At 44.0% G+C, this 25283-nt stretch overlaps 2 protein-coding genes across 4 annotated transcripts; both read right to left on the bottom strand.

The window, feature by feature from the left end:
• Positions 1 to 2579: 2579 nt before the first annotated feature.
• On the bottom strand, positions 2580 to 6959 carry LOC117130632. 2 transcript variants are annotated; one of them, XM_033283381.1, is made up of 7 exons: positions 6360 to 6959; positions 4642 to 6268; positions 4288 to 4558; positions 3933 to 4182; positions 3543 to 3830; positions 3361 to 3466; positions 2580 to 3291 (listed from the first exon to the last, which is right to left on the bottom strand). In XM_033283381.1, the coding sequence occupies exons 1-7, from the start codon at positions 6386 to 6388 to the stop codon at positions 2680 to 2682; spliced, it is 3183 nt and encodes a 1060-aa protein (XP_033139272.1). In that variant the 5' UTR covers positions 6389 to 6959; the 3' UTR covers positions 2580 to 2679. The 2 variants fall into 2 exon arrangements, with proteins under 2 accessions (XP_033139272.1, XP_033139271.1); XM_033283380.1 differs by having other exon boundaries at positions 3933 to 4558.
• Positions 6960 to 7229: 270 nt separating this feature from the next.
• On the bottom strand, positions 7230 to 10893 carry LOC103849877. 2 transcript variants are annotated; one of them, XM_033283384.1, is made up of 9 exons: positions 10498 to 10893; positions 9509 to 10299; positions 9223 to 9429; positions 9053 to 9142; positions 8868 to 8975; positions 8554 to 8787; positions 8116 to 8466; positions 7726 to 8037; positions 7230 to 7651 (listed from the first exon to the last, which is right to left on the bottom strand). In XM_033283384.1, the coding sequence occupies exons 2-9, from the start codon at positions 10283 to 10285 to the stop codon at positions 7364 to 7366; spliced, it is 2367 nt and encodes a 788-aa protein (XP_033139275.1). In that variant the 5' UTR covers positions 10286 to 10299; positions 10498 to 10893; the 3' UTR covers positions 7230 to 7363. The 2 variants fall into 2 exon arrangements, with proteins under 2 accessions (XP_033139275.1, XP_033139273.1); XM_033283382.1 differs by having other exon boundaries at positions 9509 to 10297; positions 10471 to 10892.
• Positions 10894 to 25283: the final 14390 nt, after the last annotated feature.

Below are 25283 nucleotides of genomic sequence, written 5' to 3'. Positions count from 1 at the left end.
CCGATGGTGCCTGTTCGCTAGCAAGTTTTGCCTGTTCGTGGGGCAAGACTTACCCCCTCGTTTTCTATAAATATGGGGCCTCTCCTGTTGGTTTCATTATCCAATTCCAGAGTAAAATGCTCATAGAAAAACGTAGAGAGAGAGAGAGAGAGTACCGGCCAAGAGATCGGCTGGAAAAGGGCCGGTCGTGGTGGTTTTGTATCTCCGGAAAGGAGAACGGTTTAGGAGAGAGGAGGCCGTGTGGTTATGAATACCCAAGGCATAGAGAAAGGTCTGGAGAAGGACTCCAAAGCCGTGGTTCAGTCAGATAGGGTCAGTGGGGTAACCACCGACTCATCGGCTAAGACAATCGGACAGTCCGAACCGGTCTAGCCATGGGCGTTTGGATTGTGTCCTATTCTTCTCATTCTTTTCATCCAATTCTTCTTCTACTCCTTCTGTACATTGGCGTGGCCTTATGGATATGTTGGGATTGGTTAAAACCGTGGTTCTGGTAGAGTAATGCGGTCGCGGTCCATAACCGTCGAGTTAGGCGCGCGCATGGTCTAAACCGGCCTCAGGTGATCCGATTGGATATAGGCGGTTATGTTCTGTTCTGAACGGTTGCAACCCTTCCCTGAACAGTCACAATGGTTCATGACTTGTGTAGGTTAAGGCGTGGTCCTTTGGCCATAGGTCGGACACACGTACAGACCAGAAAGTCCATACGGACAGTTAGGTCGAACGGTTGGAACATCTGAATGGGTGCGAGTTGCCAAGGGTCATGAGTTGCCAAGAGGCACGAGTGTCCAAAGGGTACTAGTTCCCAAAGGGTGTGAGATCCAAACGGTGCCATTGGTTCAAGGCTTAGGCCGAACCAAGTGGACAGTCCCCGGCTGCATAGTCAAACGGATGGACGGTTAGTTTAACCGGAGTGTTGTGTCACAGGGTCTGATTGGTTGCAAGGCAATCCGGTTTGGTCTTGGGCCTTACTCTCTGGTATGGATCCAGGCTTTGGGTCGGATCAGGTAAGAAGGTCCGTGAGCCTTTGGGCCAGACTTATAACTGGTCGATCGCACCTAGATCTTAACCAGACGGTTAGACGGGATGATGGACGATCCAGATATGGTTGGATGGCTTTAGACGCAAAGGCTAAGTGGGATATCTTGCAATAAACCTTGGGTTGGTGAGTAGGATAGGCGCCATATGCATTATGTAGGGCGTAGACCCACATGATGGCAATGGAAGGCCGGTTATATCAGTACCTGCTAAGTAGACGATGGCTTATCAAGTCTGGTGGTCGGACCATGTTTCATGACGATGGTTCGATGGCCGAGCACTAGTATGAATAGTCACGTTGCTGGTGTAAGAGTATTGATGTGATGCTTCTAGATATCAACCTTGGTGTTGATAGCTTCGAGATTGGCTAAGAGTCATGACGAATTGTATGGCTAGTACTATGTGTCGTAGACCATAGATACTGAGCCTAAGTGTGATTGTTCAAGGAAGGCCGTGTAAGATCTGATCATGGTTGAGTATGGACGACCTGACCTCTGAATGATGGTTCAAGGTGTCGGAACTAATCTGATTAAGGAATGCATCATTTGGTATGAACAAATCATATATGTTGTTTGGGTTAAGTCCCAAAGCCAGTCAGGCCAGATGATGACTCATCAGTTCCAAGTCATGTGAGGATTGTTGGTTGATTGACTTAGGATCTAATGAGATTTGTCAGTCAAGAATATGGATTGGGTACTATTGCCTATATGGCAAGGGGATGTTTGAGTGTGCATGAGCCGAGAAAGGCCAGATGCAAACCCTTATCCTTTCAAAAACTTCTCAAAGGTTACTTATGTCTGTGGGGATGGTTGGTTGAATGACTAAGTACCTAGGGGAGTTGTTTGATGCAGGAATCAAGATAAGGACCTTAAGTAAGATCATTGAGTGATCGTGGTCCAGCTGTCAAGCAAGAGCAATTCGAGTCAATGGAGGACCGATGAGCTAATAAGCTCCGTAGATGTGGCAAAGGTATGATCTAGCATTTACTTATGTAGATCTAGATAGAATGGTTTAGGGGAATGGAACCTCATAATTGTATGGCTTGGTTTGGGTTTAGGATTGACCTTTAAGCTAATTGGTAGTTTGAGTAAACTGACCAAGGCTAAGGTGATTCGACCAGACAAGTGTTAAATTGGTTTTAGACCAATGGTCACTACAGGAAATAAGGGTTTTGATGGCACCGCTAAAGCGCTATAAGACGCTACCATAGCGTTGTAGAAAGCGCTCCAATATCGCCCGCGATAATAGGTCTCGTACATTTCATAGCGGATTTTTGTTGTGCTATTGATATTTTATTATTAATAGCGGTTCTTGATATGCAATTGTAAATTTGTATTATAGCGTCGCCAAAATGATATTATAAGTTTTTAACTATAGCATTTTTTAAAATTAAATATAGCGATTTGTAATTACTATTGTCGTCTTCTATCAATAGCAATATTTGAACATTTCATTGCATTTTTTATATGCAATTGTTTCATTTTGTTTATAACAAATTTTATTTAATATTTTGATTTTTAAAATAATAGAGAATCAAAAAATGTAAAATAAAAATTAATTCTAATTAAAATTCGAAGAAAATTAAAATATTCGAAAATAAAAAATATATTCAATTCTCACAAATTTTCCATGCAAAAAAAATCAATCAGCAACTATAATTCCATCACAATCATCTCTAACACAAAAACTTTCATCATCAGACAATTGCTCTGTATCATCAAATTCCTGTGCGAGTAATGGTGCTCCGACAACGTCTTCCTCTGTCTCGAGTTCATGATATCCTCTCGGTGGTGCTCTCATAACAACATACCAAGGCGATTCTTCATCTTCTCTAGAGTAAAATACCTGTTTTGCTTGTGATGGTAGAATGTATGGATCTTGTAAATATGGCGTTTGGTTGACATGAAGATTGACAAGGGTGAAACCATCTTCTTCCTTAACACCGTAGCCTCTGTTCGCCCAATTACACTTGAATAAAGGAACGCTGAACATGTGGTAATCGAGAAGAATGATCTCTGTTATCACTCCATAATATGTGACCATATCGGCTGTATGTCTTGTATCTCTTGCAGAAGATCTACACATGCTGAAAGCTTCGTAAGTGACTCCACTATTCTGAGTCTTTCGCTTAACGGATTGTATGTGAAATCGGTTCCCGTTAATGACAAAACCTTTAATGGTATGAGCAGTAAACCTTGGTCCAAAGGCCAACCACCTCAGCTTCGTAGAATGCTCCTTTGAGTTAGAAGGTATCTAACAAGGATGTAAAACTGTGTGAGCTATGTGAATAGAAAAGTGAACAGATAGTGAAGTTGTACAAACCTTATTCTTCACCCATTCAGCAAATTGTTGGGTGTGATGCTTCCATAACAAAGTTTCATTTGTTGCTAATCGAACATCATTATCTTGCAGTTCTTGTAAGTGCATCCTGGTTCTCATAACAAAGTAGAGAGTTATCAGACTGATAAAAAAAATCTGAATTTGAGAGGGACAATAGAACTTACTCAACATAGGGATCCATAATAGCCATATTCATCAAAACATATCGATGTGCTATGTCTCTATCTTTCTCTGAAAGAATAAGCTCTGTTCCCTTTTGCAGTGGTCGACCTTCAAGAACCATTCCATCAGACTGAATATCTTCATTACGGTTAAGTACTTCTTCAACTGGTACAGAATTCTTTAGGAACTCTAAACAAAAGGCTATGCATTCTCCAGCTAAGTACCCCTCAGCCATACATGCTTCTGGCCTAGCAAAATTCTTTACATATGCCTTGAGTGTTTTCATGTATCTACAGCTCAAACAATATAGCAATAGTTACAAACCTCAGTTGATTGGAAAAACAGTTCAGGATATAAACAATTTACATTACGCGAACAAAATGAAAACAAACCTCTCAAACGGATACATCCAACGAAAGTGCACAGGACCTCCCAAACGTGCCTCTCTTGCTAGGTGTAAAGGAAGGTGGAACATGATATCAAAGAGCGATGGAGGAAAGAACCGCTCGAGTTGGCACATTGTCTCCACAAACTCATTTTCCAAAGTTATCAGCTTCTCCGCGTCAATAGCACGCTGACACAATCTGTTGAAGTAGTTACATACTCGAGTTACTGCCACTCTTGGTCCTCTTGGAAGCAACCCTCGTAACGCAGCAGGTAACAGATTTTGGATTAGTACATGATGATCATGGGACTTAAGACTTCCAATCATAGGAGGGTTAATTGAAACAACATTTGCAATATTACCGCAGTAGCCGTCAGGGCCTCTAAACGCAGACAACCTTTGACAAAATATCTTTTTCTCTTCCTTACTGAGCCAATAAGTTGCTGGAGGCAAGTAGAATCTCTTTCCCCGTACCTGTGTGTGCAAGTTTTTCCGGATTCCAATATCTTCTAAGTCCTGTCTCGCTTTGAGGCCATCTTTTGACTTAGCACTCTGCATCAGCGTTGATAATAATGCATCAGACAAGTTCTTTTCCACGTGCATGACGTCGATGTTGTGACGCACCGGCAAATCCTAACACATTGAAAACAGAATGATCAGTTAATGGATAAACAAAATGTGACAATCGTATCTCAGTCTAACAATAGCTATAATACCTTCCAGTACGGTAAATCGAAGAATATTGATCGTTTCTTCCACCTCCATTGATCACTCGTTTCATCATTTTCTTCGTCTTCAGCCACCTCATCTTCTGAGACAACATTTCTCTTCCTTTTTTTTTTCTTTGCTAAAGATCTTCCAAAGTCATTCCTGAAGTTCTTTAGTGTTGCAAATATTTCTGCACCGGTTTGAATCCTGTTTGCAGTCCCCTTCTCCACTGTATTATCAAACCATCCTTTCCTGCGTCTGTAGTGATGTCCAGGGCTTAGTCGCTTCCTATTCCCCAAATACACATACTTGCGACTAAACTTGAGCCACCTATTTGGTGTATCCTTTCCACAAACATTGCATGCTTGTTTCCCTTTAACTTTACAACCTGCCAAACTACCTAGAGCCGGGTAGTCGCTTATAGTCCACAACAACATAGCTTTTAGTGTGAACTTCTCTTTCAGGAATGAGTCGTATACCTGAATCCCCTCACTCCACAATTCTTGTAAGTCTTCAACCAGTGGCTCTAGATAAACATCAATGTTGTTGCTCGGAGCCGTCGGTCCAGGGATCAACATAGTCAACATGACGTTCTCAGCCTTCATACACAGAGTTGGTGGCAAGTTGTAATTGACTAACAACACTGGCCAAGTACTATACTTTGTGTTCTGGATAGAGAAAGGGTTCATACCATCTGTTGACAGGCCGAGTCGAAGGTTTCTTGCTTCACTAGCAAACTCTGGCCACTTATTATTCACTTGAGCCCAAGATAACGAGTCAACAGGATGTCGCATTATACCATCTTCAGTGGCATTGTTGGCATGCCATCGCAAATCCTCAGCCATCCTTGCTGATCTAAACATCCTCTTGAATCTGTCTTTGATCGGAAAATACCGTAGGACCTTTGCAGGAATTCCTTTCTTTTCTTCATTACTGTGCTTATCAATTTCCCATCTAGAAGCACTACATCTTGGGCAGGTTTCCAACTCCTCATATTGCTTCCTATAGAGAATACAATCGTTCTTGCACGCATGAATCATTTCGTAGCCAAACCCAAAAATCTTCAAGAACTTCTTAATCGAATCAGTCGACTTTGGTAGTACATTACCTTCTGGTAGCATGTCATGTAATGCTGACAGTAGCTGATCAAAGTAAGCCTCTGACATTCCACTCTTTACTTTGATGCGGTAAAGGGCCATGATCGCAGAAACTTTGGTATGCTTGCTACATGTCAAGTACAATGGAGTTTCAGCATCTCTCAACTTCTTCCTAAACTCCGAGTCTTCATCAGGTTCACCATGTACAGGCTCTCCTCCAGTGTCATCAGAAGGCGGTTCATCAGGTTCACCACTATCAAAATAAGCCGTCCTTAGCAAACCATAAGCCTCTGTTTCTGATTGAGGGACACTATCAGTCATATCAGACCTTCTCTCACCATGAAGACTCCAACAAGAACTCCTCATATACTTCTTATCCATACCCCTAATCACAAGATGCTCCGTTACTTTGTCTAAAACTTGATGGGAAAGGTTTCTGCAGTGAGTACAGGGACATAATATTTCTGTCGGATCTCCTAACCTCCTCGCTGATGCAGTAACAAAGCCTGTTGCTCCTTCGAAATATTCGAGGCTAGCCCTATATATATATATAAGGAACAGAATCAGAACAACAAATTTGGAACAGAAGAAGAACTCGTCATGAATTAAAATGTCGAAAAGATTACTACCTTGGAAGCCAAACCCATGCTTTTTCCATATCAGAACAATATAACTTCGAGGGAAATCGACTGAAACCTTCGATTTTCGAAAAGGAGGCGTCAGCAAAAGGAACTAAACCTAGATTTGAGTTATCGCAGAAGGAGAATGAACAGATCTCCGATGGAAAGACGGATATTGAAAGATTAAAAAATCAGATCCTACGGCTTCTATGAAGGCACGTCATCTATCCCCACCATTCCTTCTTATTGGTTTATGTACAATTCTATATTAATTTATTTTTAAATTACGAAAAATGCATAAAAATGATGGGAAATTATGTTATAAACACAATTTAAATTTTTTGAATCCCTATATGATGATAGGGTTGAATCTCTATATGATGATATGGTTGAATCCCTTAAATTTGTTACAATAGGGTTGAATCCCTAAATAAACCCTAAAATCTAAATTGTATAAATTTTTATGAACAATTTATTTGTAAAAATTGTGATGGAACACTTAAATTGTATAAATTATTGGTTTATGTACAATTCTATATTAATTTATTTTTAAATTACGAAAAATGCATAAAAATGATGGGAAATTATGTTATAAACACAATTTAAATTTTTTGAATCCCTATATGATGATAGGGTTGAATCTCTATATGATGATATGGTTGAATCCCTTAAATTTGTTACAATAGGGTTGAATCCCTAAATAAACCCTAAAATCTAAATTGTATAAATTTTTATGAACAATTTATTTGTAAAAATTGTGATGGAACACTTAAATTGTATAAATTATTGGTTTATGTACAATTCTATATTAATTTATTTTTATGTAAAAATTTTAAAGGACAACTTATTTTTATAATTTATATATATGCCAAGCCTACATAATCTTATTAGAAATATGTCTTAACAACCAAACAAAATATGTCTTACAACCAAACAAGCAAAATATGTCTTAAAACAAAACAAGCATACTCCGATCCATAAATATGTCTTTGAGAACACTCGATCGAGTACATTTAAACATACAGAATCTTATCATTTGGCCAAGCCACTGTGCTGCCCACAGCATCTGATATGTCTTCCAGAAAAGAGTTTGGTCTCCATAGAGATGCATCTTCAATCAAGGCCACTTCAACCCAGACCCGACTTGCATTGGGACCTAACGGGACGTGATGGACTAAACACAATGGATCAGTACTACTTACTCTGCCTTCTGCGACTTTCCGTCCTGAGTTGTTGTGGTCCAACAAGATGCACTTCTTTTTACTACCTGAACGGGTGGAACTAGTGCTGCCACTTGGACTCTACAAGCACAACAAATACATCACACCAACTACATCTAAATAAGTTTGTAAAAGAGAGAAGTTTGTAAATTTACCAATGAAGGCCTTCTGACACTAGCTTCCCCTTCATCTTCAGGAACTTTAATTACTGATACATTATGGAGCGGCCATGCGATCTTTTCATTAACAGCATCACTCATTGTTGTCATGTCACTTGTTGGCCTCCATAGAAAAGCTTTCCCATTAATCACCTTAGCAACTCTCATAACTACAGCATTCGGACCCAAAGGAACATTGTTCACCATCTCATATGGGTCAGTCGAACCCATAAAACCTTCAGCGATTACCTCGACGCCCTTAACCCAATCGTAGATCTTGCACCTTTCAAGATCATCTACGGTAGTATTCTATATTGACAATGCATATGGTTAGTATCATGTTGAATTTTATAATACAAACGTAAGTATACGTGCTAATGGAATGACCTTTGATCCTAACACATCCGAGGAAACTGGATGGTTGTTCGATGCACTATCTAGTATCAGTTTATCAATTGGCCATGGAATTTTGCATCCCGCTGCTTCCTGAAGATTACGCACATCCGTAGTTGGCCTCCAAACAGATGCCTTCGGGTTTGATACCGACTTTACAACAACCGCCGCGGCGTTAGGACCAATCGGAATACGACCAATCTTGTATGTACCTTCAGCAGAGCAGAATTCTCCTTCAGCGACAACAACATCTTTTGACTCACACCAATCAAGTAGTTGAACTCTAGTTCCTTCTTTGTATACATAACTAGCCTCAGATGGAGAAACACAATCATCATTGTTTTTCTGTAAAAACATAAAATGAATCATTGATTTTATATCAATCAAGGAAATTCTACATTATATAACCAGTTAAAACTAAAGAAAATTCACCTTATTTCCAGCTAAGTTACGGACCAGAATCTTCAAGTCTTTAATCTCGCTTTCCAAGTCGGCAAGTTTGGAGTCTCTAGCTGACAAGAATGCTAGTTTCGTAGCAGTAATCCCTCTTCCCAACCCTCTGACTCGTCCAGGTTTGTCTACTCCCAACACTTGACTAACAGCATCTTCTTTTATATTAACACTGGATGTGGAGTCCATTTGACTATCAAGTGAAATTATTTTTTCCTGAGACAAACACAATATAAGTTATGATCCTTTTCAATACCAAAAAGAGTAACTTAATTAATCAGACAATGAAACCTTACAATGGTTTCAGCAAACTCAGGTCTAACAGGTCTACCATCAGAGTGAGTGTGTCCTGCTATCCAGACCTTGCTCCGGCTAATCTTCTTAGGGTCTTCACTCTTTTTTTTCTACAAGAGTGATATATTGTTTTACTTATCAGTTTGTTCTATCTTCAGATATAATATAATTACATACTGTGACTTACCATTTCACAAGCTAGACGATTCATTCCTCTACGACTAGTGGTGTGAGGAATCTGAGCTCTCCTTAGTGCTCTGTACTTTTCACTCTTTGCCTACAATATCATTAAATCAAATTTGATCAATCAAATCTCCGAAGTAAACACTTAAAAACCAAATGCTCTGTATATTTCACCTTGAACACAGACGAAGTCCTACTCTTAACCCAAGCGCTCCAAACCTGAACAGATCGAATGTTGCTTGGTTTCAGTGCTGCTCTCTCTGTGGAGCTTTTTGCATTTCGCAGTTGTGATACAAGCCTTGACTTTCCAGATCTCCACAAACAGCCCATCTGTTTGAAGACTGAATCTTTTTGCCACTCTTCTTTCAAATCAAACCTCGCCTGCAGTAATGTATGCAAATGCCACACATTATAATCCTTACAAAGATATTATACAATAGACTTAAGGGCATATATATACCTGAATTTCCTCCCATAGTGTGTCCTTTGTCTGCTTATCAAGATTCCTCCAATCATCAAGAAGTACAGTCACATGTTCGCGTACAAGGGGTCCAAGGAATGATGAAAGTGTCACTGATCCAGGACCTACATGTTCGCCAAGCTCAGTGAATGACACAGAAACCTTCTCTTGATGATCCTTGGCCACTTTACGCATCTTTGTGGGTCCTCTTTTCTTCTTTTGTTTTCCATCAGATGGCGATGCTTCTGCTCCTGAAATGCCATTCTCAGTTTCAATGTCAGCTTCTCTCGGCTGAGAAGGTTCTTGAGTAACTCCATTCTCCGGTTCCATGTCAGCTTCTCTCGACTGAGAAGGTTCTTGAGTAAATCCATTCTCAGGTTCCATGTCAGCTTCTCTCGGCTGAGAAGGTTCTTGAGTAACTCCATTTTCAGCTTCCATGTCAGCTTCTCTCGGCTGAGAAGGTTCTTCAGTAACTCCATTCTCAGACTGAGACTGTTCTTCAGCAATGACATTCTCAACTTCAATTTCCACATGTGGATCATCACCATCACCATCACCATCCGCCTCATTAACATCTTCAGAAACCTTTGTCGGGACTTCGTCAGCACTTTCTTGCCTTATCTCAATGTTTTCTTCTTCAATAGCAACTTCTTTTCCCTTATTTAACTTACGCATTTTCGTACTCTTTCTGGTTATCTCAATGAACTCTGTTTCTGCTTCCAGACCTTGGGAACGTCTGCTTCTTCTAACCATTCCTCCTCGTGTCTTCGGCCCCATGTTAATTTGTTCCTAAAAAAAAATCACTTTTGAGATCTATTGAGATAATAAGCAATCGATTAATTTTCATGATTGTAGATTGTAAAAATGGAAGACGATAGATACATATCTATTGAGATAATAAGCAATCGATTATTATCATGATGCATGCAAGTTAAAGAAGACAGAGATCAAAGAAGACAAACCTGAGATCGAAGAAGACAAAGAAGACAGAGATCGATGAAGACAAAGAAGACAGAGATCGATGATTCCGAAGGGGTCTCACGAAGAACACCTTGGGAGAGAAAATGCAGAGACGATATTCTTTTGTTTTAATGAAAAAGTACTAAATATTCTTTGCTTTGGTCAAAGATATATTTCCCACAAAATTTATCATTCGCGGGTTTTAATAAAAAAATAAGCGGTCGAGGATACCATAACGATTATTCTTTCTCAGTGCTATAATCTAAAGATCAAAATCCCAAAAACATGCGCGCTTGCAAATTTCATTTTGCCGCTCCAGATATAATAGCTTTTTACTTAAAGAAACGCTATTATATTTCTAGCCACAAACATACAATAGCACAAACTTCTTTTCCGCTATATTACATTGCTATTAAAACCCTTATTTCCTGTAGTGGGTTAACTACAGAATAATCCGCTGTGTATCTGTTGATGTTATGAACAAGTGTGGATTGCCATTAACCAAGACAAGAAGAGAAGGCCCATCAGGCCACGACCAGGCCCAGCCACGGCCGCGTCCAAGAGAGAAAGAGTCGGCCACATCCTAACCGACTTAAGGAGAGAGAGAACCGACAGCAAGGAGGAGAGAGAGTCGGCCAAAGCCTTGGCCAACTTAGGATATAGATAGTTTCCTTTTCCCATGTATTAGTAGTTTTCCTATTTCATCTTGGATAAGGATATGTACTCTTTCCATTTATCTCTATCTTGTAATCCTTATATAAAGAACCCCTTTTGATGATTAATAATATACAGAACAATTATACACGAATTCTCTATTGTTCACAACACGTTATCAGCACGATAGTCTCCAGACCCTGAGACAAAACCATTACCTAAAATCCGTCACACATAAACCCTAAATCAGGCGGAATTCAAATCAATCGATCTCTCCAACCCCGACGAACCAGACGACGAGCCACATATCAAATTGAAGCTCTTGACGAGAAGAATCTGTTCGTCGATCCGATCTCAGACGCGCCCACACTTGCAGCAACAATACACGGCGCCGACTTAGTTCTTTGGAACCCTAATCCGAACCTACAAGATTTTCTAGCCAATTTCAAATCCTATGAAAGGAGCTGAAGAGGAGTTAATGCGAAGAACCCTACATTGTTCTTGCTTGCATTCCGGCTTGCATCATCCGATCAGCTCCAGCCATAAGGTGTTCCTGATCCTAGACGTCCTCAGCTCCCTGTTCAAAACAAAGCCAGTCCACGTTCCAAGTGAGACAGCTCGCAATCCAGATCAGCTTGCATTCGCGAAACAGACAGCTCGCGTCCGAGGTTTATCAGTCCATCTTGGAGGTCCGGTTTCTACAATCTGCAAAACAAAGGTAATCCTAATTCTGAAAACATGAATCGAACCTGGTTGTCTTGTAAAGATTGAAACCCTAAAAGATAATCTCTAAAACTGAAAGCCATAGGATAATAGATCAATACCCTATGAGTAAATCGAAGCTCTATAAGTTCGATCTAAACCTAAGAAAGAGATTGATCCATTGATCAATTAAAATCAGAGCCTTAAAGGTTTTTGAATCTCAAATCAAATCCCCTTGATCAAAGATCAAAGTATTCGAAATCCCCTAAAACCCTAATTAGAAAATCGGTTTTAATTTTGATTTGAAACTTGAGTGTTTTGATTGATCACCTAGAGCTGTGATTAGGATTGTTTTAAAACTTGAATCTGAATCTTGTTTGAACTGAAACCCTAAGTTCGAATTTTAAGATCCTAAGGCCTTGAAACCCTTAATCGGTTACTTGAATGTTTTAAAACCCTAAATCTTGTTTTAAATTCTAAAGGCCTTGAAACCTTAATTTTATTTTGCTAAATCGATGTTTACTAAAGTTTAGATTAAAACAATATAGTTTATAAAGTAGAATCCAATTGATTAAGGTTGCTTGCATAAACATATTGAATGAGAGTTAGGTTGCTAGATTACATGATACTAAAATCTAGTTGAATATTACCAACCTTGAAATTAATAGATATGCAACTATGCAATAGGATTGAAAACACTTATACTAAATAATCCCCTATTGTATATGGCCGTATGGCCAAGCATCCGGATGGTTATCGAAACCGGATTGCATAATGATCCAATCCTTAGGACTGTTGTATCACATAAATACTGTGAAGCTTAAGGCATCACAATGTATGACCGTATGGTCTAGAGAGACATCATATCTGAATGATCATGCGACCTTGTTTGTATATCTCATGAACCGATCTTTAAGATCGTTGTATCATTAATATGGCCGTGTGACTTGATTCACACCATGATCGATTGTTCTCATAGATGCGTAAGAACTTGTTTGTGGCCGAGCTTGCTAAATATCATGCGGCTGCATGACCACATTGTGAACCTAAATTTTAAATGACAATGTGACTCAGATATCGAAAAGGAAAAAAATGAGAATGAATTGGTACAGGATTCCATCATCTTATTGAAGGTCTAAAACATCAGTACATCACTATGGAAAATCCACTATATTTTTGGGATGCTTTACAGCATAGAAATTACCACCAGAAAACGGTGTTGCTTCCAAAGGCTAGAAATGACTAGAAGAATCTAAGATTCTTGGATTACAAAGTCATGGATGAGTACAACTCAGTCTTGTTTAAGACAGTCTCGATGCTGAGACTTTGTGGTGAAGTAGTAACCAAGGAAGAGTTACTAGAGAAGACCTATTCCACATTCCATGTGTAGAAAGTCATACTGCAACAACAGTATAGAATAAAAGGCTTCACCACTTATACTGACCTGATCGCATGTCTGCTTCTGGCAGAGACCAAATTTCGATACGACTAGTCTTATTGCTTTATGATTGCAATTGTGTTTACTTTAACCTAAGTGCCATTCACGATTTTTATATATAAATGAATTGGTCTTAAGTTTATTGAATCTTGCCTGATCTTACTTAACATATGAATGTCTTAAAGTGTTGCCTAAAGGGCATAAAAACCGAGTAAGAAATCATGAAAGGTATAGAAAGCCTAGTAAGAAACTATGGCTAAGGCATTTGCCTACAAGGCATTATATACACCCAAAGAAAACGTGGTCCATTGAGTTATAATGAATGGTTCCCAAATAAGAAACAATGGACAAACAAGAAGGAAACAAGTTCCTTCAGATTTTGAAAGAAAAATCGTCTAAGACCTTATAAGAAAGTGATCGATACTATACCTATGATCTCTACTGATTTAAACTATGCTAAGGATCAGTATGATAAAAGATGCAAGAGAAGTAGTGACTATAATGATATATCCCACGAAATTACACTATATGGCATGATAGGATTAGCCATCCTAAAGTTTAAACTTGATGCAAAGAAATTGTAAAGGCACCGAGTTATCCCGTAAAGATCTCACGTTGTGAAACATGTACACATAGGGAAACTCATTAGGCTTAATTATCCCAAGCACCACAACCTTATAGTATGGTCATGAGGGGGAGAGAGGATAAACCCATGATCAATACTACAAGTTCGTGTACTATGGTCTAAAGACCATGATATATGGCTCGGCCATTACTCGGCCATAAAGGGCCATTACCCGACCAAAGAGAGGCCATGATACAAACGGCCAAACCAAAGAGGCTATCACCTATAAACAGCTTGGCCACGACTTGGCCATGACTTGGCCGTGACTTGTCTGAATAGTGCAGGCTTGAACGCACACAGTCCATGACTCGGCCAAAGAGGCCGAAGAGACTATAACAGACAACGGCCTGGCCGCAAAGGCCATAACCGGCCGGAGAGGCCATTACCTATAAAAGGTTCGGCCATTACCTATATGCTTGGGGACATTATGAATTTACATGTACAGAATGATAATATGCATCAGGCCATATAAGTGACCATAGATATTCCCATCTAAAGAATGAATATGGGTCATTAAAACCAGACATACACCATCTTAAGAGTTCATTGAAATAAACCACCACATACATATGTGTGCCGTCTAAGATGGAACCTCATAAGAGGATTGGGAATATATGTTGGATATGAGTATTACTTTCTCCCACGAATTCAAAGAAAGCTTGAGCCAAAACATGGGTGATTAAAATAGTGGCCAGGTACGGATTGCATAGATCCGACTATCCAAACATTAAAGGAGAAAGATTATAAGCTGGATAAAGAAAGAGTAAAGGAATGATAAAAATGATTTTAACCATCATTGTCTTGGCAAGATCCTCGGACAAGAGAATATGATTTAAGACGTCCAAAGAAAGATTATACAAAGCTATCTAATTGAGAAGCTAATCGAGATGCCAGACACTGTACTTAACCTTATAAGAGCAAAGAGACGGCTAAGACAAGTAAGACGGTAGCTGGACGAGATAGAGAAGTAGCTCGACCAGCATAACGAAGCTAGGTTAAGTTCATTCCAGCTCAGCCACTACTAAGTCAGCTCCACTAGCTGGACTACTAGCTCACTCAGCTGAGGCTGCTGGGAGTCAGCTTATCTCAGCTAGATGGACTGTTCGGGTTTTAGGCCGATGGTCCGGGTCCGGGTCAGTGGCGGGCTGTGAGGTCCGGCCATGAGGCCATTGGGCTGTTGGGTCCTTGGACAAGGCCGTGGGCTAAGTCCAGGAGTCTTGAGGCGTGGGTTGGGCTTATGACCTACCCCAAACCCAATCAGAAAGGGCGAAAGGATGCAAGTGGCCGAAAGGGGACAACCCTTGGCCGATGGTGCCCATTCGCTAGCAAGTCGTGCCTGTTCGTGGGGCAAGACTTACGCCCTCGTTTTCTATAAATATGAGGTCTCTCCTGTTTATTTCATTATCCAATTCAGAAGTAAAATTCTCAGAGTAAAACGTAGAGAGAGAGAGAGAGAGTCCCGGCCAAGAGATCGGCCGGAAAAGGGCCGGTCGTGGTGGTTTTGTGTCTCCGGCAAGGAGAATGGTTTAGGAGAGAGGAGGCTGTGTGGTTATGAATACCCAAGGCATAGAGAAAGGTCTGGAGAAGGACTCCAAAGCCGTGGTTCAGTCAGATAGGGTCAGTGGGGTAACCACCGGCTCATCGGCTAAGACAATCGGACAGTCCGAACCGGTCTAGCCATGGGCGTTTGGATTGTGTCCTATTCTTCTCATTCTTTTTATCCAATTCTTCTTTTACTCCTTCTGTACATTGGCGTGGCCTTGTTGATGTGTTGGGATTGGTTATAACCGTGGTTCTGGTTGAGTAATGCGGTCGCGGTCCATAACCGACGAGTTAGGCGTGCGCATGGTCTAAACCGGCCTCAGGTGATCCGATTGGATAGGGGTGGTTCTGTTCTGTTCTGAACGGTTGCAACCCTTCCCTGAACAGTCACAATGGTTCATGACTTGTGTAGGTTAAGGCGTGGTCCTTTGGCCATAGGCCGGACACACGTACGGACCAAACAGTCCCTACGGACGGTTAGGTCGAACGGTTCGGGCATCTGAATGGGTGCGAGATGCCAAGGGTCATGAGTTGCCAAGAGGCACGAGTGTCCAAAGGGTACTAGTTCCCAAAGGGTGTGAGTTCCAAACAGAGCCATTGGTTCAAGGCTTAGGCCGAACCAAGTGGACAGTCCGCGGCTGCATTGTCGAACGGACGGACGGTTAGTTTAACCGGAGTGTCGTGTCGCAAGGTCTGATCGGTTGCAAGGCAATCCGGTTTGGGCTTGGGCCTTACTCGGTGGTATAGATCCAGGCTTTGGGTTGGATCAGGTAAGAAGGACCGTGAGCCTTTGGGCCGGACTTATAACTTGCCGATCGCACCTAGATCTTAACCAGACGGTTAGACGGGACAATGGATGATCCGGCTATGGTTGGATGGTTCTAGCCGCAAAGGCTAAGTGGGATATCTTACAATCAACCTCGGGTTGGTGAGTAGGATAAGCGCCATATGCCTTATGTAGGGGGTAGACCCACATGATGGCAATGGAAGGCCAGTTATATCAGTACATGCTAAGTGGACGATGGCTTATCAAGTCTACTGGTCGGATCATGTTTCATGACGATGGTTCGATGGCCGAACACTAGTATGGATAGTCACGATGCTGGAGTAAGAGTATTGATGTGATGCTTCTAGATATCAACCTTGGTGTTGATAGCTTCGAGATTGGCTAAGAGTCATGACGAAGTGTGTGGCTAGTACTATGTGTCGTAGACCATAGATACTGAGCCTAAGTGTGATTGTTCAAGGAAGGCCGTGTAAGATCTGATCATGGTTGAGTATGGACGACCTGACCTCTGAATGATGGTTCAAGGTGTCGGTCCTAACCTGATTACTGAATGCATCGGTTGGTATGAACAAATCATATATGTTGTCTGGGTTAAGTTCCAAGGCCGGTCAGGCCAGATGATGACTCATCAGTTCCAAGTCATGTGAGGATGGTTGGTTGATTGACTTAGGATCTAATGAGCTTTGTCAGTCCAGAAGATGGACTTGGTACTATTGCCTATAAGGCAAAAGGATTTTGGATTGTGCATGAGCCGAGAAAGGCCAGATGCAAACCATTATCCTTTCAAAGACTTCTCAAAGGTTACTTATGTCTGTGGGGATGGTTGGTTGAATGACTAAGTACCTAGGGGAGCTGTTTGACGCAGGAGTCAAGATAAGGACCATAAGTAAGATCATTGAGTGATCATGGTCCAGCTGTTAAGCAAGAGCAATTCGAGTCAATGGAGGACCGATGAGCTAATAAGCTCCATAGATGTGGCAAAGGTATGATCTAGCATTTACTTATGTAGATCTAGATAGAATGGTTTAGGGGAATGGAACCTCAGAATCGTATGGCTTGGTTTGGGTTTAGGATTGACCTTTAAGCTAATTGGTAGTTGAGTAAACTGACCAAGGCTAAGGTGATTCGACCAGACAAGTGTTAGATTAGTTTTAGACCAATGGTTAACTAGAGAATATTCCGCTGCGTATCTGTTGAAAGGATCTAGGCTATTAATGACTAGGTAAGTCTTTAGCTAAGGTCTAAGTTAGCCCTCGCCTTTAGGCGATATTATAAATAAAGGGCAGAAATTAAGAGGTTCGGCCAGGAAGTGGACCGAGCGATGTGAAGCATCGACCGCGGCCTAGGCAGCCGGGATCGGGTCTTACAACCGGTGCTCACCGAAGGTGGAACGGGCGACCCATCCCAAGGTTCAACTACGAGCTTTTTAACTGCAACAACTTAAATATACGCTATTGGAGCTGGAATTATCGCAGCTTCTGGCACCATACTTGCCCTCCAATGGATCCTCGTTAAGGGATTTAGATTGTACTCATTCCAATTACCAGACTCAAAGAGCCCGGTATTGTTATTTATTGTCACTACCTCCCCCTGTCAGGATTGGCTAATTTGTGCGCCTGCTGCCTTCCTTGGATGTGGTAGCCGTTTCTCAGGCTCCCTCTCCGGAATCAAACCCTAATTCTCTGTCACCCGTTACCACCGTGGTAGGCCACTATCCTACCATCGAAAGTTGATAGGGCAGAAATTTGAATGATGCGTCGCCAGCACTAAGGCCATGCAATCCGTCGAGTTATCATGAATCATCAGAGCAACGGGCAGAGCCCACCTCGACCTCTTATCTAATAAATGCATCCCTTCCAGAAGTCGGGGACGTATTAGCTCTAGAATCACTACAGTTATCCGAGTAGTAGTTACAATCAAACAAACTATAACTGATTTAATGAGCCATACACCGTTTCACAATCTGAATTCGTTCATACTTACACATGCATGGCTTAATCTTTGAGACAAGCATATGACTACTGGCACGATCAACCAGGTAGCATTCATAAATCAGGGCAAGACCACGTCATATTCCCGCAGACACATGGAAAGTGGGAACAGACGCAGACTTGACCGTCATCTTTTGTCCGGAGACAAACGTGCTTAGCGGGACAGAATTTCTTCGAGTCACCGCCATAATATTTCCGCAACCGAGATCTTAGCAAACAGCTTATTCACCTTTGTGAACAATGCATAAATTATGCAAAGACGCAAGGATCACAAGTGTCGGCTTATGTGTTCACGACTTCCCCACTGAAGGAGATGCCGCAACAACATTTTAAGCAAAGCTTAACAATTCCTTCCAGATAGGTACGCAGCACAGGCCCCGGATCAGTTCAACAAGCATAAAACTATGCTAGTGAAGAAACTAAGGAGGATAGTTGGTCTGTATTTGGGTGCGCGAGCACAGAGCCTACAAACACTAGCTATCCAATCACCACTCATACGCCGAATATTCATTTGCCCCGCTAACATCAATCTTTCCAACCACTCTTGAGATGTAATCAAAAGAGCAACTGGAAGACGGATGAAACCAGGCCAAGACCACACAAGCGCGAAAATTTGAAGTTAGGGGCAAAACGGTCCGCCAAAAAATTTGCCGGAAAAGTTACTGGAAAATTCACTGGAGACAATCCGGCCATCGACCTCAACCTAGCCATCGATAATGTTGGACCGAGCAGTCCAACACTACATACCCCTTCGGGTACTGAGGGTAGGCTCAGAAGAGTGCCTACCCCTTATATAGACAAAACACTTTTTTCAGTCTGTCACCAGTAGACATTGGTTGTGTTCCGGGAGTATTTTTGATGTAAAAAAAATACTTCGAATTTGAATCTGATTTTTTGCATCCTTCATAAGAATAGTTAAAGCTATTTTCTGGTAAATTTTCATGATTTTCTTTTGCTTCTAACCATGTCTTTTGCATGCTACAAAGTTCGGGGTTTCGTGGTTTAAACGGATGTCTACAGCAACTTTTGATCAACACTCGACATCCTAAACTCTTTGTTGACATATTTTTGATGTTTCCTTTCAGAAACATTTCTTCAAAAATATTAATTTTTGAATTTTTGGCTTCTCGGGTGATTTTGGCTGTCCGTGGGTGATTGTGGCACACATGGGCTGTCTGTTCAGTACACACAGGACGTCCGTGTGTGTCCGTCAGCACACACAAGACGTCTGTGGCTGTACGTGTGTGTCCGTGTGTGTCCGTCAGCACACACAGAACGTCAGTGGCTGTCCATCAGTACACATATCAGCACGCTAGTCCTTGGACTCAGCACGCTGGCCATTCCCGTGGACTGTTTGGGTGATTTTGGCCCACGTGGGCTGTCTGTTCAGTACACACAGGACGTCCGTGGGTGTCCGCCAGCACACACAGGACGTCTGTGGCTGTCCGTCAGCACACACATGACGTTCGTGGCTGTCTGTGTGTGTCCGTGTGTGTCCGTCAGGACACACAGGACGTCCGTGGCTGTCCATCAGTGCACATATCAGCACGCTGGTCCTTGGACTCAGCACGCTGGCCCTTCCCGTGGACTTTTTCAGGTGATTTTTGCCCACAAGGGCTGTCTGGTCAGTACACACAGGACGTCCGTGGGTGTCCGTCAGCACACACAGGACGTCTGTGGGTGTCCATCAGCACACACAAGACGTCTGTGGCTGTCCGTGTGTGTCCGTCGGCACACACAAGACTTCTGTGGCTGTCCGTGTGTGTCTGTGTATGTCCGTGTGTGTCCGTCAGCACACACAGGACGTCTGTGGCTGTCCATCAGTACACATATCAACATGTTGGTCCTTGGACTCAGCACGCTGACCCTTCCTGTGGCATGTTCGAGTGATTGAGGCCCACGTGGGCAGTCTGTTCAATACACACAGGACGTCCGTGGGTGTCCACCAGCACACACAAGACGTCTGTGGCTGTACGTGTGTGTCTGTGCGTGTCCGTCTGTGTCCATCAGTACACACAGGACGTCAGTGGCTGTCCATCAGTACACATATCAGCACGTTGGTCCTTGGACTCAGCACGCTGGCCCTTCCCGTGGACTGTTTGGGTGATTTTGGCCCACGTGGGCAGTCTGTTCAGTACACACAGGACGTCCGTGGGTGTCCGCCAGCACACACAGGATGTCCGTGGCTGTCCGTGGCTGTCCGTCAGCACACACAGGACGTCCGTGGATGTCCGTGTGTGTCCGTGTGTGTCCGTCAGCACACACAGAACGTATATGTGTGTCCATCAGCACACACATGACGTCCGTGGCTGTCCATGTGTGTCCGTCAGAACACACAGGACATCCGTGGCTGTCCATCAGTACACATATCAGCATGCTGACCCTCCCCGTGGACTCTTTGGGTGATTTTGGCCCACGTGGGCTGTCTGTTCAGTACACACAGGACGTTCGTGGGTGTCCGCCAGCACACACAGGACATCTGTGGCTGTCCGTCAGCAGACACAGGACGTATGTGGCTGTCTGTGGCTGTCTGTGTGTGTCCGTTAGCACACACAGGACGTCTGTGGCTGTCCATCAGTACACATATCAGCATGCTGGCCCTTCCTGTGGACTGTTCTGGTGATTTTGGCCCATGTAGGCTGTCTGTTCAGTACACACAGGACGTCCGTGGGTGTCCGTCAGCGCACACAAGACGTCCGTGTGTGTCCGTCAGCACACACAGGACGTCCATGGCTGTCCGTGTATGACCGTGTGTGTCCGTCAGCACACACAGGACCTCCGTGGCTGTCCATCAGTACACATATCAGCACGTTGGTCCTTGGACTCAGCACGCTGGCCCGTCCTGTGGACTGTTTGGGTGATTTTGGCCCACGTGGGCTGTCTGTTCAGTACACACATGACATGCGTGGGTGACCGCCAGCACACACAGGACGTCCGTGGCTGTCTGTCATCACACACAGGACGTCCGTGGGTGTCCGTGTGTGCCTGTGGGTGTCCGCCAGCACACACAGGACGGCCTTGGCTGTCAGTGGCTGTCCGTCAGCACACACAGGATGTCCGGTTGTGTCCGTCAGCACACAGAGAACGTCCATGTGTGTTCGTGTGTGTCCGTGTGTGTCTGTCAGCCCACACAGAACGTCCGTGGCTGTCTATCAGTACACATATCAGCATGCTGGTCCTTGGACTCAGCACGCTGGCCCATCCCGTGGACTGTTTGGGTGATTTTGGCCCACGTGGGCTGTCTGTTCAGTACACACAGGACATCCGTGGGTGTCCGCCAGCACACACAGGACGTCTGTGGCTATCCGTGGCTGTTCGTCAGCACACACAAGACATCCGTGGCTGTCCGTGTGTGTCCGTCAGCACACACATGACGTCCGTGGCTGTCCATCAGTACACATATCAGCACGCTGGTCCTTGCACTCAGCACGCTGGTCCTTGCACTCAGCACGCTGGCCCTCCCAGTGGAATGTTCGGGTGATTTTGGCCCACGTGGGCTGTCTGTTCAGTACACACAGGACTTTCGTGGGTGTCCATCAGCACACACAGGACGTTCGTGTGTGTCTGTCAGCACACACATGACGTCTGTGGCTGTCTATATGTGTCCGTGTGTGTCCGTCAGCACACACGACGTCCGTGGCTGTCCATCAGTACACATATCAGGACGTTGGTCCTTGGACTCAGCACACTGACCCTTCCCGTGGATTTTTTGGGTGATATTGGCCACGTGGGCTGTCTGTTCAGTACACACAGGACGTCTGTGGGTGTCCGCCAGCACACACAGGATGTATGTGGCTGTCCGTGTGTGTCTGTGTCCGTCAGCACACAAAGGATGTTCCTGGCTCTCCATCAGTACACATATCAGCACGTTGGTCCTTGGACTCAGCACGCTGGCCCTTACTGTCATGTCCCTGATCCTAGATAGGATCGCCCGGACGGGCCATGGTGCGGGGAGACGCACCAGTCAGGTCATTAGACCTTGAGACAAGCGTATCATGGCCCTGAATGAAGGTTAAGGGCATCAGTCAGCTGAGACTTAACCAGGATACGATGGAAACAAGGGTAAAGGAGTTGAGTGAGTGTTTAGGCAGCTGGACGAGTGTTGGTTTGAGTTCAATCAGCTCGGTTCAGCTGGTATTCAGTTCACCATGATCTGTTCAGCTCACAGGAGCTGGTGGACTAGCTCACTCAGCTGGGAACAGCTGGAGGTCAGCTTAATCCAGTTGGACGGTGTGTTATGGTTCAGATCAGTGTGGACGAGTCCGGGACGGTTACTGGGCAAGCCGATGGTCCGGGTGCAGGACGGTTCGACCAAATTGGTCTTAAGCTCGGGACAGGGAGTGGACAAGTTTCCAGAGTGTGAGCTGAGGCTCAGTGATCGATTTGTCAAAGGAAGAAAAGGGGAGAAACCGCCAATGGGCGGTTATGGGACGGTTTTGGGAAGAAGGGATGTGATTTGGTAACTGTTCGCCCTGGCGGTTGGGGACAGTTTAAGTCGTCCTTGTCACGCCCCCAATCCTGAATAGGATTGTCGGGATGGCCATGGTTCGAGGAAACATGCAAGCCAGTCTTAGGACATCAAGGCAAGTGTTCCATGGTCGAGAAAGAAGGTTAAGGACATAAGGAAACTTAGACTTAACCTTATACAAGCTGACGGACACCCACGGACGAGTAAGACGGTAGCTGGACGAAGTGGACGAGTAGCTCGGCCAGCTCAATGAAGCTAGGTTCAGTTCACACCAGCTCAGTCCCTACTAAGTCAGCTCCACTAGCTGGACTACTAGCTCACTCAGCTGAGGCAGCTGAGAGTTAGCTCATCTCAGCTAGACGGACTGTCCGGGCTTTAGGCCGATGGTCCGGGTCCGGGTCATTGGCGGGCTGTGAGGTCCGGCCATGAGGCGATGGGCTGTTGGGTCTTTGGACAAGGCCGTGGGCTAAGTCCAGGAGGCCTGGGGCGTGGGTTGGGCTTGTGACCGACCCCAAACCCAATCAGAAAGGGCGAAGGGATGCAAGTGGCCGAAAGGGGACAACCCTTGGCCGATGGTGCCCATTCGCTAGCAAGTCGTGCCTATTCGTGGGGCAAGACTTACCCCCTCATTTTCTATAAATATGGGGGCTCTCTGGTCGATTTCATTATCCAATTCCAGAGTAAAATACTCAGAGAAAAACGTAGAGAGAAAGAAAGAGAGAGTTCCAGCCAAGAGAAAGGCTGATTGTGGTGGTGTTGTGTTCCGGCGACTCTGATCGTTTGAGAACTAACTCCGGTGAAGAATGGGAAATCAAGACAAGGAGAAGAGCATGGAGAACCCAGTCGTGGTTCTCAAGGTATGTGATGGGCCGTGGCTCCATCAAACCGAACGGACGGTCCATGCGACCGCACCGCGGCTCTGCTCGGTTCCTAAGTCCCATCCGGCTCTCCTTATCTGTTTCAATTCGTTTCTCTTCTTTTCTCTCTGGTTAAACACGAAAGGTTGTGTTGGTTGAGTCAAAGGGACACGTCCGTAGGCTTTGGCCGAACATAACCAAACCGTTAGCCTAGACACGGGTCGGTTAGTCGGATGATCCGATCGCACCAAGACTGGGCGGTTAGGACGAACGGTTGGGAATGACCCAAAGGGCACGAGTTGTCAAGAGTCATGAGTGTCCAAGAGGCACGAATGGCCAAAGGGTGCATGTTCCAAACGGTGTCTTTCGGGACAGGTTAGGACCGATCCTTATGGATCAGCCTATGGCTTGTCTAGTTAAGACAAGGTCACGGTTTGTCTAAGCCAAGGTAGAGTCGCAAGGTCTGACCGGTTGCTAAGCCTTTCGGATTAGGCTTGAGGCTTACTCGGCCGATTGGATCCAGGCCTAAGGCCGGATCAGGTAAGGGAGTCCGTTGGGCCATTGAGCCGGACTCCATTGGCCGGTCTTACCTAGATTCTATCTGGTTAGACGGATTGGTCTTTGGGGATGATCCGGATCTGTTCGTGTGTTCTGTTTATCTATTCTGGACTATCTATCTGATTCTAAGTCAAGGGGTGGTTGGTTGAATGACTTAGGATACGGTAGGTAGGTTCATACGTTTTATGATTATGTTGACTGAGGTTTATCTAAGTTCTAGGAACCAAGCCAAGCATTGTGGAATCAATCCGTTCTATTCTCGGTTATGATTAATGCTTATCTGGTTGTGGTTTCAGGAACTAAGGATTGTTCTGGTCAAGCCAAGGAGCTGTGAAGGCTCAGTCAGTGAGAGGCTGTGTAACGTGTGGTTAGATGATGCTAGGGATGAACTAGTGATTGTCTATGAGACTGTTAAGAAGTTTTGTATTGAATCTCATGTTTCTAAGTAATTCAAAGTTTATACATTGTTATTCCGCTGTGCAATCTGTTCCTTTGTTTATGAACCTCATATTCGAATATGACTTAGTAAATAAAAGACTTAAAATGGATCAAACAAGCAAAGAAATTAATAAGTAAGCCTGCGGACTCCATAAGGTCGAGAGGCCAGGGTTCGGGTCTTACAAGTTGGTATCAGAGCATGCTTGATTCTAGGATAGTTGGGTTATGCAGTCCACACACACACGCAGCCAGCTGATTAGGTCTCACGGTGAGGTTTGATTGCTTAGTCAAGGGATTGTTTTGTTCTGTTTATGTTAGTGTGTTCGTACTAACATTGTCTGAATCCTTAGGCTGGAAAAGCAAGTCGGGAAGTCCCGAAGGAGTAAGAAAACAGCCTGTCAGTCTAGTTAAGTGGCCATGGACGGGACCAATCTATCCGGATTGCAAACCGATCTGGCCGCGGCTGACACTAGAGACGTGTTGCCAACTGATCAGGCTAACCTTACGGGGACGCAACAGGATGGTCAGGAACATCGGGAGAGTGATGAGGAAGTGGAATCCTCGAACGCTAACCGTGATCGTGACCAGCATGAGTGAGTGGCCGATGGAACGGCTAATGTGCCCGCAACACTGTCCAAAGAGGACTTGTCAGAGGCCATAAAGGTAATGGGGACTCAGGTGGCGGCTATGGCTCAACTGTTCACCCCACTAGTGAACTCCTCGGTTGGCCAGGCTACGCCTGTGGGCTACGACCA

The sequence above is a fragment of the Brassica rapa genome, unplaced genomic scaffold (assembly GCF_000309985.2).
Source record: "Brassica rapa cultivar Chiifu-401-42 unplaced genomic scaffold, CAAS_Brap_v3.01 Scaffold0609, whole genome shotgun sequence".
NCBI classification, from domain to species: domain Eukaryota; kingdom Viridiplantae; phylum Streptophyta; class Magnoliopsida; order Brassicales; family Brassicaceae; genus Brassica; species Brassica rapa.
The sequence above is the reverse complement of the archived record's forward strand: the minus strand, read 5'-3'. Positions and strand labels throughout refer to the sequence as shown.

Excerpts from the sequence above, each read along its gene's own strand:
- LOC117130632 (XM_033283380.1), bottom strand. The coding sequence starts at position 6,388 with ATGGAAAAAGCATGGGTTTGGCTTCCAAG. Across the intron at positions 3,831-3,932 it reads TGGATGTATCCGTTTGAGAG|ATACATGAAAACACTCAAGG; the intron begins GTTTGTTTTCAT and ends TTTGAGCTGTAG. Across the intron at positions 3,292-3,360 it reads CTGAATGGGTGAAGAATAAG|ATACCTTCTAACTCAAAGGA; the intron begins GTTTGTACAACT and ends CATCCTTGTTAG.
- LOC103849877 (XM_033283384.1), bottom strand. The coding sequence starts at position 10,285 with ATGGGGCCGAAGACACGAGGAGGAATGGTTAGAAGAAGCAGACGTTCC. Across the intron at positions 9,143-9,222 it reads GGACTTCGTCTGTGTTCAAG|GCAAAGAGTGAAAAGTACAG; the intron begins GTGAAATATACA and ends ATGATATTGTAG. Across the intron at positions 8,038-8,115 it reads CGGATGTGTTAGGATCAAAG|AATACTACCGTAGATGATCT; the intron begins GTCATTCCATTA and ends TTGTCAATATAG.